At 45.6% G+C, this 20,535-nt stretch overlaps 1 protein-coding gene across 1 annotated transcript in view; it reads right to left on the bottom strand.

The window, feature by feature from the left end:
* LOC135558359 (synaptotagmin-9-like) overlaps nt 1–20,535 on the bottom strand; it is a 41,777-nt gene that overhangs the window by 5,193 nt on the left and 16,049 nt on the right. Inside the window, exons 3-5 of the mRNA XM_064992109.1 lie at nt 18,447–19,005; nt 853–973; nt 434–605 (exon numbers count right to left, since the gene is read on the bottom strand). Of these exons, the coding sequence (XP_064848181.1) occupies nt 434–605; nt 853–973; nt 18,447–19,005 (852 nt within the window). The remainder of the gene's footprint in view (nt 1–433; nt 606–852; nt 974–18,446; nt 19,006–20,535) is intronic.

The raw sequence follows: 20,535 nt of genomic DNA, 5'->3' as shown, positions 1-20,535 counted from the left end.
ACTCCTGAACCTGTATAAGCACACATCAGCAACACCTGATCTGGTGCTGTGATTGTGTGCATCCCTAACATGAGGAAATCAATCAGTTAGATATCTGGGCACAGGACCATAAATACTCCTGTAAACCAAACCTATTCTAATCTGGGACACACAAGCCTCAACAGGCAGCCATTTTAGTTCCTGAAAGTAGCTCCTGCCTATGTGAGTATGTGGACTCACCTTCAATACCACCCTGATCAACTTATTCTGGGCTATCTGGAGCTTCCCCTTCATAAGCTTAGATAAGCCCCCAAACCAGGAAGTACTAGCATAGTCAAAATGGTGTTGAATGAGGGCAGTAGCTAGCAATTTCAAAAGCTACTGAGTCACTGAGTTAAAAGCTACTGAGTCACTGAGTTAAAAATGACTGGATCACTGAGTTAAATTTACTCACCGGTCATAGTCCATGACTGCGATCATAAGGCCGATCTGGTCAATGTTCTCTGGTGGGACATCAAAGACTATGGCTTCATTGTAGACGGGGTTCAGAGTGTTCCTCTTAGTTGAGGTTTTCCTCTTTTTTAATCTCCGACCGTCACACATTAGAGAGACCTTTACATACGGGTCTAGAGAGATAGAGACATAGAGAGTGACAAACTGAGACATTGAGACATTGAGACTGAGACATTGAGACATTGAGACTGAGACAGAGTCTGCTGTGCTATTTGTGTTGTATACAGTATATTTTGATGTTAGGTAGTATTGAATAGAAACACACAGTGTTATAGTGATGTGCTGAATAGAAATACACAGTGAGATATTATGCGTTTTTGTGGTAGTGTTGTTATGGTGTGAGGTAGTGTTGACTTCTACCTGATGCCCCAGTGATGTCCATGGCCTTAAGGTTCCTGGCCTTGATCATGGTGATGGTCAGTCTGCCGGCGGTGGGCAGGTAGCACAGAGAGAACATCAGGTCTCCCAGGTCCACATTATCCTGCAGTGTGGAAACACAATACAACACCACAATATAAACCACATTATCCTGAAGGGTGGAAACACAATACAACACCACAATATCAACCACATTATCCTGCAGGGTGGAAACACAATACAACACCACAATATCAACCACATTATACTGAAGGGTGGAAACACAATACAACACCACAATATCAACCACATTATCCTGCAGGGTGGAAACACAATACAACACCACAATATAAACCACATTATCCTGAAGGGTGGAAACACAATACAACACCACAATATCAACCACATTATCCTGCAGGGTGGAAACACAATACAGCGCCACAATATCAACCACATTATCCTGCATGGTGGAAACACAATACAACACCACAATATAAACCACATTATCCTGAAGGGTGGAAACACAATACAACACCACAATATCAACCACATTATCCTGAAGGGTGGAAACACAATACAACACCACAATATCAACCACATTATCCTGCAGGGTGGAAACACAATACAACACCACAATATAAACCACATTATCCTGAAGGGTGGAAACACAATACAACACCACAATATCAACCACATTATCCTGCAGGGTGGAAACACAATACAGGGCCACAATATCAACCACATTATACTGAAGGGTGGAAACACAATACAACACCACAATATCAACCACATTATCCTCCAGGGTGGAAACACAATACAACACCACAATATCAACCACATTATCCTGCAGGGTGGAAACACAATACAACACCACATTATCATGCAGGGTGGAAACACAATACAACACCACAATATCAACCACATTATCCTGCAGGGTGGAAACACAATACAACACCACAATATCAACCACATTATCCTGCAGGGTGGAAACACAATACAACACCACAATATCAACCAGATTATCCTGCAGGATGGAAACACAATACAACACCACAATATCAACCACATTATCCTGAAGGGTGGAAACACAATACAACACCACAATATCAACCACATTATCCTGCAGGGTGGAAACACAATACAACACCACAATATAAACCACATTATCCTGCAGGGTGGAAACACAATACAACACCACAATATCAACCACATTATCCTGCAGGGTGGAAACACAATACAACACCACAATATCAACCACATTATACTGAAGGGTGGAAACACAATACAACACCACAATATCAACCACATTATCCTGCAGGGTGGAAACACAATACAACACCACAATATCAACCACATTATACTGAAGGGTGGAAACACAATACAACACCACAATATCAACCACATTATCCTGCAGGGTGGAAACACAATACAACACCACAATATCAACCACATTATTCTGCAGGGTGGAAACACAATACAACACCACAGTATCAACCACTGTGTCCAGGGTGGAAGCACAACATAACAATATCAACAACTGTATCCTGCAGGGTGGAAACACAACACCACTATATCAACAACTGTCTCCTGCAGGGTGGAAACACAACACCACTATATCAACTACTAAATAAATAATCTCAAAATAATCAACATACGGTCAGGATCGGTTAAGGACAAGATCCTTATTGTTCTTACCCCAATATCATTAGAATAAGGATGGAATAGAACACTATCACAACAAGCTCTGACCATATCAAGCTCAAACCAGTGCCTTGGGATTTTACAAGGACTTTCATTGGTCTGGAAAAGTCCCTCTCATATTTCCAATAATAAACATTGATGCTATACGAGAGAGAAGACTTCTGTTCGGCTGTAAAAGGCAACAGCTCAATTATCACCCTGTTCTGAAAATAACTCTGTAGAGGTAGTGAAATCTCCTCTGACACACTGACAATTCCACTGGAACATTTTAATGGGAGAGCAATAACTTTCTATGCAAGATTTGAATTGATTAACCCAATGAAAGGTTTCATAAAACGCTACCAAACTTAACACAAAATGTTTTGCTACTATATAGTAATGTAGTCCTACTAATGAATACCTCTAGACATTCCTAAGGCAGATTGATGCTCATGCAGCTGTGCATTTCTTTTTTTTACAGTTACTTTCTCCTTCCCAAACTAGATTAGTGAACACAAACAGAATGACCCTCAGGCTGTTAATAGCAGTGCGTTCTGCAGGTCTCTCTCTGCCGTCTACCATGCCTGATGGGGGGGGGGTTGTTTTCTCCCAGAACCCCCTGCGGTGTTCCGTGATGAGGTCCCTGCGTCCTGTGACATTTACACACCTCTCCCCAATCGTCTTCCTATCGGGTTGCTCAGGGGTGAAAGCAGGATGAGAAGGGCTAGATCCGTGTTCCAGGCATCCAGGGACCCCCCAAGGGCCTTCACCAGTAGGATATAGTATTTTAAGAGTGCGGGGGGGGGGCAGTAGGTGTAGGAGGCAACAGCGGGTGCAGGAGAAGGTGACGACTGTGCTCCTCTGAGTCTCTGGTCATCACGTCGCCTCACAGCCCCAAATGCTGGCACCATGGTTTCAGGTAACACAATCTACTACTCTGCCTAGGAGAAGCTACATGAGTCCTACAGTTGTGCAGTCATACATCTTTGTTTCAGTAGCGCATAATTACATATACAAGGAGTCTTCCATGGTCATGGCCTCAGCACAGATGCGGAATACAGCTGCACTTCCGTTGAACTGTATAGGCCCTTCACACTAGAGACAAACAACAAGTGTACTGGATCCTGTGTTTGTCAGAGACGTCTTCTTATTGTGTGCTCATAGCTCTAAATCATTCAAATGCAACAATGCTGCTGCCTCCTTGGTGCTGCATCTTCCCTGAGCAGAGGAACAGAAACATGAAATAGCACCCAGTTATACAGGCAAGCTGTCTCTGCTTCATTTATAACAATGACTCTGCATTCACCATCAATAGAAGCCTATGCTGTGCCATGATTACGACAAACGGACAATATTGCAGCAGATAAGCAAACACCCCTCTATGACTAGCAGAGCTGCTCTCCCCCGGGCCAAACAATCAATTATACTTCAACTGATGTTGGTTTTGTGTATGTGTTCGTGTATGCGTTCATGTGTGTATGAGTGTGTGTGTGTGTGTGTGTGTGTGTGTGCGTGTGCGTGTGCGTGTGTGTGTGTGTATGAGTGTGTGTGTGTGTGCCTGTGAGCGTGTGGATCTGATTGCCTCAGGTTGTGAAAGAATGGAGAGATGAATGATCTTGTCAGCTCTACGAAACCTACTCCTCCCTCTTTCTCAGTAACACTTCAGCAGGGTTGTTTCATACCATCTCACCCTTCATCTCACTCTGTTTTTTTGTTTTTTCTCTTTTCCCCTTGACTAGTAGTTCAGAGAGAGGGAAGATATTGGGTGGACACTAGAGAGTAGTCGGGTTTCTTTCTTTCTTCTGATATATGCTAATATAAGTGTGCTCTGACCTTTTTCACTGGGTCCAGACTCTGGCTACATGAAAGCTTTGGAGGTAATGCGTTACATAGAACTGGAGGATCTCTATAGAACTGGAGGATCTCTATAGAACTGGAGGATCTCTGGTTCAAGCCCCCTCATCAGCCACGACAGTTTTCCCTTCAAGACCCTAACAACCTCCTCCGATATGCAGGTGTATTCATGTCACAGTACACAGTGAGAGGTTAACATGTACATAATATACTGTAGCTACACTCTGTATGAGCGGGTTGTCATTTGCAGCAAATTGTTGTGTTTGGCGCCATGTGCCTGCTTATGAAAGTCATCTCACTGGGCTGGGTCTGTGAACTGTTCTGACAGAGCATCTTCGACAGATCTCCTGTGGTTTGGTTTGGCTTTTCAACTGTTCCAGAGAGCTTCAAGCCCTCAGGCTAAGGAATGCTAACCACAGACATCTCAACACAAACAAGACTATTGCAATCCAATTGTTATATCATTGTGAAAATAAAATGTAAAGAGCAAAAACTTTACATGTATAACTTACAGGCTATAATTAGGCTCAGAGTATTTCCTGGTCAGGGTACATGGTTAGGAAAACTCCTGGTCTTAGTCATGAGGGATGTATGATTTCATGGTCTTGGTTAGGGCTGCTCCCTGTTGTTGCTGGGGCTCCAGACTTAGTGGGAGGCCCAGTCCAGCACTAGACAGGCTCTAGTGATTAATGGATGCCATCACCATCTCTATGTCAACCTGTCAAAGCTGCCTCCCTCTCACTAACAGCCGAGATTTCAGTTTCGAGATTTCACTCTGAAATTAAGCCCTCCATCCTGCTATTTGTATGCAAACATAAACATCCACAGAAGCACGTGTCATATGCATGCACACTCACACTCCCGCACACACACACACACACACATCCGAATACCACTACTCTCAATCTTGTGCCTGTGGTTAAATGAAATACCTTGAGCTTGAGACCGATATTTTTGTCCTTCCCAAATATAGATACACTCAGAGCTAATGACCCATGTTACCAGACAACCCCTCCCTAGCACATTATTTAGGTAATCTTCCTAAATAATGGCTGGATCAAAGTGGCAAAGACATTTAAAAGTCCAGTTAAACTTATCAAAGACCCAATATGAATGGCCATTTATTAAGTACTACCTACACTGAGTCTGTCCTCCACTATATACTTTTATATCTCTGCCCAGCCTACTACCACCCTCATTGTGTCCCACTGTACACTCCTAGTAAAAAAATATTTGGTTCCAGGTATAACCATTTTTTTCTAAGAGTGTATTCATATTATTATTTAGTCTAACATTAGCATGCAGATTATATTAGAGCTCATCGGAGATGGTGGGTACAGCGGCATCTCACTGTAATCACCCAGAGAGAGAGAGAGAAAACAGATTACCAGACAGGTGAGGTGGAGGCGGAGGAGGCAGAGCTGAGGGGAGGAAGGAGTTGAGAGAGAGGGGGAAGAGGAGGTGAGGGGATGGAGGTAGGGTTCAGTTGTGTCACAGAGCATCCAATTAAACCCCATTGAGACAGTCAGACACACACGCACATGTGGTCAATATCTTAGACAACCAATTATGTGAGACTAAAAGATGGCAGAGGGGGGAAGAGGAGAGTAGAGCAGTGAAGAGAGAGAGCAGAGGAGGAGAGGGGAGAGGAGAATAGAGCAGTGAAGAGAGAGAGCAGAGGAGGAGAGGAAAGTAGAGCCGTGAAGAGAGAGAGAGCAGAGGAGGAGAGGGGAGAGGAGAATAGAGCAGTGAAGAGAGGGCAGAGGAGGAGGGGAGAGGAGAATAGAGCAGTGAAGAGAGAGAGAGGAGGAGGAGAGGGGAGAGGAGAATAGAGCAGTGAAGAGAGAGAGCAGAGGAGGAGAGGAAGGTAGAGCAGTGAAGAGAGAGAGCAGAGGAGGAGAGGAAGGTAGAGCAGTGAAGAGAGAGAGCAGAGGAGGAGAGGGGAGAGGAGAATATAGCAGTGAAGAGAGAGCAGAGGGGGAGGGGAGAGGAGAATAGAGCAGTGAAGAGAGAGCAGAGGAGGAGGGGAGAGGAGAATAGAGCAGCGAAGAGAGGGCAGAGGATGAGGGGAGAGGAGAATAGAGCAGTGAAGAGAGGGCAGAGGAGGAGGGGAGAGGAGAATAGAGCAGTGAAGAGAGAGAGAGAGGAGGAGAGGGGAGAGGAGAATATAGCAGTGAAGATAGAGAGCAGAGGAGGAGAGGGGAGAGGAGAATAGAGCATTGAAGAGAGAGAGAGGAGGAGGAGAGGGGAGAGGAGAATAGAGCAGTGAAGAGAGAGAGAGAGGAGGAGGAGAGGGGAGAGGAGAATAGAGCAGTGAAGAGAGGGCAGAGGAGGAGGGGAGAGGAGAATAGAGCAGTGAAGAGAGAGCAGAGGAGGAGAGGAAAGTAGAGCAGTGAAGAGAGAGAGAGGAGGAGGAGAGGAGAGAGGAGAATAGAGCAGTGAAGAGAGGGCAGAGGAGGGGAGAGGAGAATAGAGCAGTGAAGAGAGAGAGGAGGAGGAGGAGAGGGGAGGGAAGAGGAGAATAGAGCAGTGAAGAGAGAGAGCAGAGGAGGAAAGGTAGAGCAGTGAAGAGAGAGAGCAGAGGAGGAGAGGGGAGAGGGGAATAGAGCAGTGAAGAGAGAGCAGAGGGGGAGGGGAGAGGAGAATAGAGCAGTGAAGAGAGAGCAGAGGAGGAGGGGAGAGGAGAATAGAGCAGCGAAGAGAGGGCAGAGGATGAGGGGAGAGGAGAATAGAGCAGTGAAGAGAGAGAGAGAGGAGGAGGGGAGAGGAGAATAGAGCAGTGAAGAGAGAGAGAGAGGAGGAGAGGGGAGAGGAGAATAGAGCAGTGAAGATAGAGAGCAGAGGAGGAGAGGGGAGAGGAGAATAGAGCATTGAAGAGAGAGAGAGAGGAGGAGAGGGGAGAGGAGAATAGAGCAGTGAAGAGAGAGAGCAGAGGAGGAGAGGGGAAAGGAAAGTAAAGCAGTGAAGAGAGAACAGAGGAGGAGAGGAAAGTAGAGCAGTGAAAAGAGAGAGGAGGAGAGGGGAGAGGAAAGTAGAGCAGTGAAGAGAGAGAGCAGAGGAGGAGAGGAAAGTAGAGCAGTGAAAAGAGAGAGGAGGGGAGGGGAGAGGAGAATAGAGCATTGAAGAGAGAGAGAGAGAGGAGGAGAGGGGAGAGGAGAATAGAGCAGTGAAGAGAGAGAGCAGAGGAGGAGAGGGGAAAGGAAAGTAAAGCAGTGAAAAGAGAGAGGAGGAGAGGGGAGAAGAAAGTAGAGCAGTGAAGAGAGAGCAGAGGAGGGAGGGGAGCAGTGAAAATAGAGAGGAGAGGAAAGTAGAGCAGTGAAGAGAGAGCAGAGGAGGAGAGGAAAGTAGAGCAGTGAAGAGAGAGCAGAGGAGGAGAGGAAAGTAGAGCAGTGAAAAGAGAGAGGAGGAGAGGGGAGAGGAAAGTAGAGCAGTGAAGAGAGAGCAGAGGAGGAGAGGAAAGTAGAGCAGAGGAGGAGAGGAAAGTAGAGCAGTGAAAAGAGAGCAGAGGAGGAGAGGAAAGTAGAGCAGTGAAGAGAGAGCAGAGGAGGAGAGGAAAGTAGAGCAGTGAAGAGAGAGAGGAGGAGAGAGGAGAGGAAAGTAGAGCAGTGAAAAGAGAGAGAGGAGGAGAGGAAAGTAGAGCAGTGAAAAAGAGCAGAGGAGGAGAGAGGAGAGGAAAGTAGAGCAGTGAAGAGAGAACAGAGGAGGAGAGGAAAGTAGAGCAGTGAAAAGAGAGAGGAGGAGAGGGAGAGGAAAGTAGAGCAGTGAAGAGAGAGAGAGGAGGAGAGGAAAGTAGAGCAGTGAAAAGAGAGAGGAGGAGAGGGGAGAGGAAAGTAGAGCAGTGAAGAGAGAGCAGAGGAGGAGAGGAAAGTAGAGCAGTGAAGAGAGAGCAGAGGAGGAGAGGAAAGTAGAGCAGTGAAGAGAGCAGAGGGGAAAGGAAAGTAAAGCAGTGAAAAGAGAGAGGAGGAGAGGGGAGAAGAAAGTAGAGCAGTGAAGAGAGAGAGCAGAGGAGGAGAGGAAAGTATAGCAGTGAAAATAGAGAGGAGGAGAGGAAAGTAGAGCAGTGAAGAGAGAGCAGAGGAGGAGAGGAAAGTAGAGCAGTGAAAAGAGAGCAGAGGAGGAGAGGAAAGTAGAGCAGTGAAAAGAGAGCAGAGGAGGAGAGGTAAGTAGAGCAGTGAAGAGAGAGCAGAGGAGGAGAGGAAAGTAGAGCAGTGAAGAGAGAGCAGAGGAGGAGAGGAAAGTAGAGCAGTGAAAAGAGAGAGGAGGAGAGGAAAGTAGAGCAGTGAAGAGAGAGCAGAGGAGGAGAGGAAAGTAGAGCAGTGAAGAGAGAGCAGAGGAGGAGAGGAAAGTAGAGCAGTGAAGAGAGAGCAGAGGAGGAGAGGAAAGTAGAGCAGTGAAAAGAGAGAGGAGGAGAGGGGAGAGGAAAGTAGAGCAGTGAAGAGAGAGAGAGGAGGAGAGGAAAGTAGAGCAGTGAAAAGAGAGAGGAGGAGAGGGGAGAGGAAAGTGGAGCAGTGAAGAGAGAGCAGAGTAGGAGAAAGGAGAGAAGAGCAGTGAAGATAGAGAGCAAAGAAGGAGAAAGGAGAGGAGAGCAGTGAAGATAGAGAGCGGAGTAGGAGAGGGGAGAGGAGAGGAGAGCAGTGAAGAGAGAGAGCAGAGTAGGAGAGGGGAGAGGAGAGGAGAGCAGTGAAGAGAGAAAGCAGAGTAGGAGAGGGGAGAGGAGAGGACGGCTGATGTTAACAAGGCAGCAGAGGGCCTGCAATCAGATAATTACCACTGAGTACACTCTGAGGCCCAACCTTTACATCCAAAATCCAAGGGCCGCAATAAAACAAATCCCTATTTGAATGTAGCCCAGCACTAACACAGGATTCTACCACTCAGCAGGGCATTGGTTGAATCAGCGCTGGAAATAAAGTCTGCTCACCCTCTATATAGCTTCGCAGGAGTAGGGCTGGCCAGCCTTGACTTACACTATGGAACTAGCGACATTGGCTGGAACAAAAGTCTACAGCCAGGGACAGAGTAGGATTGACCACCCCTGGTCTAAGTGTCTTTGAGTTCCATTGATATGGGTTGAAGGGAAAGACAGGTCATTAGCTATCCTTATTATTCTCCAGGCAAGAGGGCACAGGGCTCTAACACAGTCATCCTGAAGGAATAATGGTCAGGTCACCTGGGTTCCAAACTCATGAAAGTCAAAATGGTTGCTGTTCAGACAAACTACAAATACTTGTATCACTATTTAAGGTACAGAATCACCTGAACCCCAACACAGAGGACAGAATAACCAGCTCATGAATTATTCATAACTCAACATTTGCATGCTGTTCTTGCTCTGTGACTGTATCGCAAACCTGTGTGTACAGGAATGCTCTGAGTGGGTGTTAAATCCTCTGTGACAAATGTCATCATATATCAGTGTGTGTGAGGGTGTTCTCTTCATCAGCTACGCCTCATTGATTCAGCACTGACCTCCCTGGAATAATATGAATCATATTTCATAATCAATGGGAGGGCAGAGCTCTGATAAATGCCAGTTCCATGTGACATGAAAAACACAGACAGGATCAATGGACACATCACAGCTACTGTAGCTCACACACTCACACACTGAGAAAGGCGCTGTTAACCTCTTACACTTATGGTGGCGCTATTTCATTTTTGGAAGAAAAACGTTCCCGTTTTAAACAAGATATTTTGTCACAAAAAGATGCTCGACTATGCATATAATTGCTACTGTTCGAAAGAAAACACTCTGACGTGTCCAGAAATACAAATATCTTCTCTGTGCGTGCCCTTTAACGTGAGCTTCAGGCAAAACCAAGATGACTTGGCATCCAGGAAATGACAAGGATTTTTGAGGCTCTGTCTTTCATGATCTCCTTATATGGCTGTGAACGCAAGAGGAATGAGTCTGCCCTTTCTGTCGTTTCCCAAGGTGTCTGCAGCATTGTGACGTATTTGTAGGCAGATCGTTGGAAGATTGACCATAAGAGACCACATTTACCACGTGTCCGCCCGGTGTCCTGCGCCGAAATTGGTGCGCAAAAGTCACCTGCCAGTATTTTTCCATGGGGCACAGAGAGAAGCAAGCTTCCATGAACTGCATGTCAATGAAGAGATATGTGAAAAAACACCTTGAGGATTGATTCCAAACAACGTTTGCCATGTTTCCGATATTATGTAGTTAATCCGGAAAAGTTTCACGTTGTAGGTGACTGCATTTTCGGTTTGTTTCGGTAGCCAGGCGCAATGTAGAAAACGGAACGATTTCTCCTACACACAGACGCTTTCAGGAAACACTGCGCATTTGGTATGTGGCTGGGAGTCTCCTCATTGAAAACATCAGAAGCTCTTCAAAGGTAAATGATTTTATTTATTTGGTTATCTGGCTTTTGTGAAAATGTTGCGTGCTACATGCTACACAAAATGCTATGCTAGCTTTGCATACTCTTACACAAATTAGTCAATTTCTATGGTTCAAAAGCATATTTTGAAAATCTGAGATGACAGTGTTGTTAAGAAAAGGCTAAGCTTGAGAGCAAACGCATTATTTTAATTTTATTTGCGATTTTCAGAAATCGTTAACGTTGCGTTATGCTAATGAGCCTGAGGCTTAGTCACAATCCCGGATCCGGGATGGGGAGTTTCAAGAGGTTAAACAAATCAAAATATATTTTATATTTGAAATTCTTCAAAGTAGCCACCCTTTAACTTAATGACAGCTTTGCACACTCTTGGCATTCTCTCAACCAGCTTAACCTGTAATGCAATTCCAACAGTCTTGAAGGAGTTCCCACATATGCCTGGCTGCTTTTAATGGTAGTGTATTTTTACACTCACACACACACATGCACACACACACACACACACACACACACACACACACACACACACATACACATGCACATGCACATACACACACACATACACACACACACACACACACACTGATTTTTACATCACACAAACACACACAGTGCTGTCAGTTGTCTAATTTGCATGGCACTGTGATGAGCACTCATTCCTGATGACCTCAGGCATCATCACCATGGTCCCATTTAGCTCTGCTGACTGAGGTTAGGACCTGGTGGAAAGGAGCTGAGATGGCGTGAAGGATCCACTTTGATGGAACAATGCAGAGAAAGTGATTATGAGTTATCTTCCTGAAGGATACAATGCTTCACTACTGAGAGATGAGATAGTTAGAGCACTAGGGGTGCTGGGGCACCTGCCCATTTTGGTGGTGTTTTTTTAAACAAATTACTTTTTATTTTTTGTCTCTTTTCCTATTCTCTTCTCCCATGTGGCGCACCGGTCTAAGGCACTGTATTGCAGTGCTAGAGGCTTCACTACAGACCCTGGTTCGATTCCTGGCTGTATCACAACTGGCTGTGATTGGGAGTCCCATAGGGCAGTGCAGAATTGGCCTAGCGTGGTCCGGGTTAGGGTTTGCCCAAGCAGTCATTGTAAATAAGAACTTGTGCTTATTAACTGACTTGCCTAGTTAAATGAAGGTTAAATAAAAATACAATTGTAACTGTAAATAATAGCCTACTCCAGCAGTACTGTATCATTTCAATCATTTTAGTCAATAAGATTCTTGCTACGTAAGCTTAACTTTCTGAACATTCGAGACGTGTAGTCCACTTGTCATTCCAATCTCCTTTGCATTAGCGTAGCCTCTTCTGTACCCTGTTAACTATGTGTCTATCTATCCCTGTTCTCTCCTCTCTGCACAGACCATACAAACGCTCCCACACCGCGAGGGCCGCGGCCACCCTAATCTGGTGGTCCCAGCGCGCACGACCCACGTGGAGTTCCTGGTCTCCGGTAGCCTCTGGAACTGCCGATCTGCCAACAAGGCAGAGTTCATCTCAGCCTATGCCTCCCTCCAGTCCCTCGACTTCCTGGCACTGACGGAAACATGGATCACCACAGATAACACTGCTACTCCTACTGCTCCCTCTTCGTCCGCCCACGTGTTCTCGCACACCCCGAGAGCTTCTGGTCAGCGGGGTGGTGGCACCGGGATCCTCATCTCTCCCAAGTGGTCATTCTCTCTCCTCCCCTTACCCATCTATCTATCGCCTCCTTTGAATTCCATGCTGTCACAGTTACCAGCCCTTTCAAGCTTAACATTCTTATCATTTATCGCCCTCCAGGTTCCTCGGAGAGTTCATCAATGAGCTTGATGCCTTGATAAGCTCCTTTCCTGAGGACGGCTCACCTCTCACAGTCCTGGGCGACTTTAACCTCCCCACGTCTACCTTTGACTCATTCCTCTCTGCCTCCTTCTTTCCACTCCTCTCCTCTTTGACCTCACCCTCTCACCTTCCCCCTACTCACAAGGCAGGCAATACGCTCGACCTCATCTTTACTAGATGCTGTTCTTTAACCTCACTGCAACTCCCCTCCAAGTCTCCGACCACTACCTTGTATCCTTTTCCCTCTCGCTCTCATCCAACACTTCCCACACTGCCCCTACTCGGATGGTATCGCGCCGTCCCAACCTTCGCTCTCTCTCCCCCGCTACTCTTTCCTCTTCCATCCTATCATCTCTTCCCTCTGCTCATACCTTCTCCAACCTTTCTCCTGACTCTGCCTCCTCAACCCTCCTCTCTTCCCTTTCTGCATCCTTTGACTCTCCATGTCCCCTATCCTCCAGGCCGGCTCGGTCCTCCCCTCCCGCTCCGTGGCTCGATGACTCATTGCGAGCTCACAGAACAGAGCTCCGGGCAGCCGAGCGGAAATGGAGGAAAACTCGCCTCCCTGCGGACCTGGCATCCTTTCACTCCCTCCTCTCTACATTTTCCTCCTCTGTCTCTGCTGCTAAAGCCACTTTCTACCACTCTAAATTCCAAGCATCTGCCTCTAACCCTAGGAAGCTCTTTGCCACCTTCGCCTCCCTCCTGAATCCTCCTCCCCCCCCCCCCTCCTCCCTCTCTGCAGATGACTTCGTCAACCATTTTGAAAAGAAGGTCGACGACATCCGATCCTCGTTTGCTAAGTCAAACGACACCGCTGGTTCTGCTCACACTGCCCTACCCTGTGCTCTGACCTCTTTCTCCCCTCTCTCTCCAGATGAAATCTCGCTTCTTGTGACGGCCGGCCACCCAACAACCTGCCCGCTCGACCCTATCCCCTCCTCTCTCCTCCAGACCATTTCCGGGGACCTTCTCCCTACCTCACCTCGCTCATCAACTCATCCCTGACCGCTGGCTACGTCCCTTCCGTCTTCAAGAGAGCGAGAGTTGCACCCCTTCTGAAAAACCTACACTCGATCCCTCCGATGTCAACAACTACAGACCAGTATCCCTTCTTTCTTTTCTCTCCAAAACTCTTGAACGTGCCGTCCTTGGCCAGCTCTCCCGCTATCTCTCTCAGAATGACCTTCTTGATCCAAATCAGTCAGGTTTCAAGACTAGTCATTCAACTGAGACTGCTCTTCTCTGTATCACGGAGGCGCTCCGCACTGCTAAAGCTAACTCTCTCTCCTCTGCTCTCATCCTTCTAGACCTATCGGCTGCCTTCGATACTGTGAACCATCAGATCCTCCTCTCCACCCTCTCCGAGTTGGGCATCTCCCGGCGCGGCCCACGCTTGGATTGCGTCCTACCTGACAGGTCGCTCCTACCAGGTGGCGTGGCGAGAATCTGTCTCCTCGCCACGCGCTCTCACCACTGGTGTCCCCAGGGCTCTGTTCTAGGCCCTCTCCTATTCTCGCTATACACCAAGTCACTTGGCTCTGTCATAACCTCACATGGTCTCTCCTATCATTGCTATGCAGACGACACACAATTAATCTTCTCCTTTCCCCTTCTGATGACCAGGTGGCGAATCGCATCTCTGCATGTCTGGCAGACATATCAGTGTGGATGACGGATCACCACCTCAAGCTGAACCTCGGCAAGACGGAGCTGCTCTTCCTCCCGGGAAGGACTGCCCGTTCCATGATCTCGCCATCACGGTTGACAACTCCATTGTGTCCTCCTCCCAGAGCGCTAAGAACCTTGGCGTGATCCTGGACAACACCCTGTCGTTCTCAACCAACATCATGGCGGTGGCCCGTTCCTGTAGGTTCATGCTCTACAACATCCGCAGAGTACGACCCTGCCTCACACAGGAAGCGGCGCAGGTCTTAATCCAGGCACTTGTCATCTCCCGTCTGGATTACTGCAACTCGCTGTTGGCTGGGCTCCCTGCCTGTGCCATTAAACCCCTACAACTCATCCAGAACGCCGCAGCCCGTCTGGTGTTCAACCTTCCCAAGTTCTCTCACGTCACCCCGCTCCTCCGCTCTCTCCACTGGCTTCCAGTTGAAGCTCGCATCCGCTACAAGACCATGGTGCTTGCCTACGGAGCTGTGAGGGGAACGGCACCGCAGTACCTCCAGGCTCTGATCAGGCCCTACACCCAAGCAAGGGCACTGCGTTCATCCACCTCTGGCCTGCTCGCCTCCCTACCATTGAGGAAGAACAGTTCCCGCTCAGCCCAGTCAAAACTGTTCGCTGCTCTGGCCCCCCAATGGTGGAACAAACTCCCTCACGACGCCAGGACAGCGGAGTCAATCACCACCTTCCGGAGACACCTGAAACCCCACCTCTTCAAGGAATACCTAGGATAGGATAAGTAATCCTTCTCACCACCCCCCCCCTTAATGATTTAGATGCACTATTGTAAAGTGGCTGTTCCACTGGATGTCAGAAGGTGAATTCACCAATTTGTAAGTCGCTCTGGATAAGTGCGTCTGCTAAATGACTTAAATGTAAATGTAAATGTAAAATCAACTGCCTATCCAAATTAGATAATTTCTCATAAACTTAAGAAACTTGAAAAAAAGTCCCCTCCCTTCCTTTCTGCCACTGTGAGTGTGGCAGATCATTGCGGTACATGTTTTGTTTTTTGTTAGGGGGGGGGGGCATTTTTTCAGTTTGAGCACATGCCCCACCAAAGGTCTGTTCTGTGCACAGCCCGGGAACATATACTCCATCATTACCTTGCACATTACCATAGATAGTCTACTATATGTGACTGGCAACACGATCCTAGGCTTATTGTAATTTTTCAATAAAACTTTTATTTTATACAGTTTATAACAGTACAGACTTGGAGCTTCAAAATGGTGTATCACACACCGCAATTGGAGAAAGTCATGGGAAAGTAATGCTGCTATGAAAGTTGATATACTTGTTTACCCACTTTTGAGAAAAGCACTTCAAAGTTTTTGATGTGATTTTAACATTTGCTTGTGAGCTCCTCTTTGTTTATGGCTATTCCGCATCATTCACACCCTCTTAAGCCTTAGCCTCACCCATCTCTTTAAGAATTCAAATGTAACACCTGGGAGTCAGCATGGCATTGTCCTCCAGAAAGTAGTCTCTCACAACCTTCTGCCACTGAAATTTATCGATAGCACCAGCGAAATTCAGGGCAGTAATGTTGTTGAGAGCTTTAGCAACACTTTTGCAGTTGTCCAAACCTATATTGTTCCAAAACTCTATGGTAGGAAAGATTATCTATTTACTGACCAGGGGAACATCCATTATTTTTTTACAGAAGCTTGTGATCACAGAAGCTTGTGATGTGACACAACGATAAGGCCTCATCTCTTGACATTTCCAGCCCCTCCACTATCTCAGCCAATCATGGCTAGCCTGGAAGAATCCTGTATTTCTCCCTACATGCCATTGTTTTTCAAACGGCTCCCTTTTGAAGTAGGAACGAGCGTCAAATGCCTAGGATCCTGTAACCAGTCACATACAGTATGCGCAGGCAACATCTGAGAAGAAACATAATGAAGGGTAGGCTAACTGAAATTAGATATGTGGGTTAATGACGCCTATTTTCCTTTGACAGATGAAACACATTGGGCTCTAATTTATGAAATCCTCTTTGTAAAAGTGGACATCCATTCGCACCACACACCAGCTACCTCCTCTAATTCCTCCCCAACTGTCAGCTCAGTGAGCTGGCTAGCAGTCATTTCTGTTTTCTCCACGTTAAGACACTCTTTCTTGGGTAGGTCTTCACTATCAGATGTCTCCTGCCGACTTCTTTCTCCCACAAATGAAACACATTGGGCTCAATTTTAACAAACCTAACACAATGGCAAATCTAAGTGCATTCGGTAGCGCTATAGGTTCAGTTGTGTGTCCAAAATATTTTTGCTGTGATCACTATCACAATTACTATCACTTGCCTTGGAATCAACTCCAATTCCAATGTTAGTCTGTTATAGCTTGGATACGAGAAACTAAATAACAAATGTAGACCTATCTTTGCTAAACACATTAACCTGAACCCATATGCAGTCCACATTGTTCTAAGTAATTGCTTCAAAAGCATTCACAATTATCTAGGGTCTAGGTTTACTGTAAATTGCATTATGGCTAAGCAGGGATATTCCATTTTGTCAATAAGCAAGATTAAATGCATTTTTGATAAGGCCTAAAAATAAAAATACAAATTATAATCAAATTCTAAACAAAACGAAATAACAACTTGTTTTAAATAGGCTATGTCTGTCACGAATCCCGCCGAAGATGGTGCCTCCTTCTGTTCGGGCGGCGCTCAGCGGTCATCGTCGCCGGCCTACTAGCTTCCACCGATCCCCTTTTCTGTTTCATTTAGTTATGTCTGATTAGTTGCACCTGTTCCGTGTTTAGGTTCGATTGTGGGCTATTTAAACCCAGTAGGCCCGCCGGCCTGTGCGGGCTTGTTTTTCTGTTTATGGTGTGTGATTATTTTGTGGTATTTATTTTTCCTGTCAGTTTTGTCCTGTTGTTTGGACTGGGTCTTGACACGCCCTTGTGTGTGTGGCGTGACCGGTTTTTGGAAAATAAAAATCCACATCTTGTGAACTACCCTGCTCTCTGCGCCTGACTTCTCCACCCACTACTCATAGAAGCCGTGACAATGTCACACTTACAGGCACCATCATTTCTCCCCATGGCCATATAATATTAAAACAATGCAGACTATGGAGGGTTTTACGGAACATCGGAACTTTTCACAGTAGCTGGACAAAGATTCAATATAAAGAGAAAGGGAGAATGTCCATTCACTGTTAGGCCGATTTGGGAGCAGTATATGTTTTATGAACATAATCGGAACCATCTTACAGATCAGGTCCCATTCACACATCTCCAGAAGTTGCATTGCAGGCGCGCCACGGACATTGTAACCATTAAACCATGCAGGTGAATCATTCTAATAAGATTGGTTGTAATAAAATGAAACGAAAAACCAGCAATCATTTTTTTTAAACAACAACAATAAATCAATGCAAAATCTCCAGGATATAAAAGACACATATTGCTGTTGAACCTTATCCTAAGGGAGGGCCTGGGTTTTGAACATATTATGTTTGGTTTCTAACCAAATAAAATGAAACAAATATATATATATATATTAATGTTTTTTTTCTGTTTCTAAATACGAAGTATATGCAGGCACCAAAAGCACATTAGGTTACTCTTGTCTGTCACGGCTGGATAGGCTGCGTTTCTGCTGTCAAAATTCATGCCATAACCAACTGCGTTAATGCTAAAACCAGCGTTTGGTTGGTCTTACATATCTCTACCAGTGCAGCCTGAAATGAGCACTTTGTATCATGTTTTTAAGGACACACCTAAAATATTTCCACTCCTCTCATCGGAGCACAAGTGAGCTGGTATAAGACAGGTAAATTGCCGAACCCGGCGTTAGGGCTGGAAAATGCCAGTGCTCCAGTGTTTACATGACAAAATTGCAAACTAACGCAGGTTTGACACTAGAACGCCAGCCAAAACGCCAGCCAAAAAACGCCAGCCAAAAATAAAGCTTATTGTCTCTATTTCAGATGAAGCGACTCACTGACAGCTTACTGTGGCTCATCTTGAAAAAAATGTATATGAGGCATTCAACCAGAGGACAGTACTGTAAAAATGGCTAATCTGAAATTAATATCCTGCAATAGGTATAATTTACCATTTATCTTAATAAATCTAACAGGGTTTAAGCAGAACAAACATTCCCCTAAAAGCCAGAAACGGGAAGTGATCAAACAGGATGAGTTGACTGACCGTGGAGACGTACTGGATGTCCCGGCAAAGCTTTGTCTCTGCAGGGAAGTCCACCAGATCCAGGAAGTTGTCCACCACCACCTGGCCGATGATATCGTGGCGCGAGAAGCGATCAAAGTCGTAGACACTGAAGTGCAGCTTGCGCGTCGGCAGCTCAGCGTACTCCACGGGGAACAGGAATACTTCATCGAACACGGGGTTGAGTGTCTTGCGGTGAACCTTGGTCTGGTGCTTGGTCTGCCGGTCCGGTAGTAGGTAGATCTTGACGTAGGGGTCCGAGGTGCCCAATAAATCCTTCGCGGGGAGATCCTGCGCCTTGTGGATCTTGACGATTAGTTGCTCCAAGTCACAGTCGAACTTGAGAATGAAGTGTAGGCGTCCACAGCCTCCGCCCCGCCGGCCCCCCTCATCCCCTTCCAGGGAGCGCTGCTTGTAAAGCTCTGGTTTGAGACGGCCCAGACCCAGGCCCATCCCAGTCAGAGAGTCCTGTCTCTGGAACTGGGCCACGTTAAAGTCCGGGTTGGACCTGTTTACGGATAATCTACGAATTGAGTTAGACCTGTGCAGAGGACAGACAGAAAGAGACACATTACCATCGTCAGCATAGGTGAGAGGAGATACACAGAGAGACAGAAAATGTGTATTTGATACAACAATAGAGTACCTGAATAATATAGATGAAGGATTTCTGTAAATATGAACATTACGGCTCAAGCAACAATTGACAAAAATAACAAATTCTCTCTACTCAGTTTTTCAAGAGGGATGAGTTGTGGGTAAGTGTTACATGCTGAGCAGTGGATAGACTTTCCTTCAAACACAAACAAATTACTAACAGCTAAAGAGAAACTCATTGATACAAAGAGTGTCTGGGGTTAGAATTACTCACAGAACATTGTTTTCTGTAGAGGACATGACTCCACAAGACTCGTGGGATAGCTGCCCTACAGCTGCTGGGTTGCTATGTCTGAGCTTCTGTTCAATGTTCTAAACCTGGTTAATGCTAGAACTTCCCAACTGCCTCTTTTGTGTCACACAGGGCTTTAACTTCTTCGGGATAGGGGCAGTATTCGGACGTTTGGATGACTGAGGTGCCCAAAGTAAACTGCCTGGTACTAGGATATGCATCAAATTGGTAGTATTGGATAGAAAACACTCTACAGTTTCCAAAACTGTTACAATAATGTCTGTGAGTATAACAGAACTGATATGGCAGGCAAAATCCTGAGGAGAATCCATGCAGATTTTCTTTTTTTGAGCTCACCACTCATTGAAATCGCTGTCTATGGGAATATCAATGGAATACCTCCCAGATTGCAGTTTCGGAGTGAGTCATGGTTTCTACCTAAGTGTGGATGAAGTTTACAATGTTCTGAAAGTGAAATTAAGAATCTGGAGACATTTTTTCAAATTAATGAATGGTCTCTCAGGGTGTATTTTACTCATGGAAAATATTGTGCAAACCAAAGTTGCGAACAATTATGATGTCTTTACCTCAGAAGGACAGTATAAATATTTGTACAGTTGGGGTAAATTCTAATTTAACTAGAAATTCCAATTAAATTAATAAATTCACTCATGGTGGAGAATTGACATTGAATTACATTGAAATATAAAAAAATCTTCAAGTTATGGAATTGGAATTAGACTGTACTTGTTTAATTGAATGGAATTGCAATTGTAAAAAAAATGTAATCTTTCGAATTTAATTGGAATTCAATATTTTTACATTACCCAGTCAAAGGACTGAACACAAATAGTATAACAAATTTACTGTAGATTTTATTTGTAATAATTTGAACCTGTAATCCTATATTTCCAGTATAGCTAGGCTGTCTGAAAGGTGACATGATCAGCCTGAAGGCCTGAAGGAATTGAATTTGAATTTGAATTTGTGGAATTCTTGGAATTTAAGCATAACATTGGAATTCAGAGGAATGGAATTATATCTGAATTGAAAGATTGACCTGGAATTTGGCTTTAATTTAATTGAATTTATAATAAATTTGTGGAATCAACCCCAATCCTGGTGGACTGTGGTACTCATGGACTGGCGGTGTACTGTATTGAAAACTTTACTCCTACTGTG

The sequence above is a fragment of the Oncorhynchus masou genome, chromosome 2 (assembly GCF_036934945.1).
Source record: "Oncorhynchus masou masou isolate Uvic2021 chromosome 2, UVic_Omas_1.1, whole genome shotgun sequence".
NCBI lineage: Eukaryota > Metazoa > Chordata > Actinopteri > Salmoniformes > Salmonidae > Oncorhynchus > Oncorhynchus masou.
Note: the sequence above shows the minus strand (reverse complement) of the source record. Positions and strands in the feature narration are given on the sequence as shown.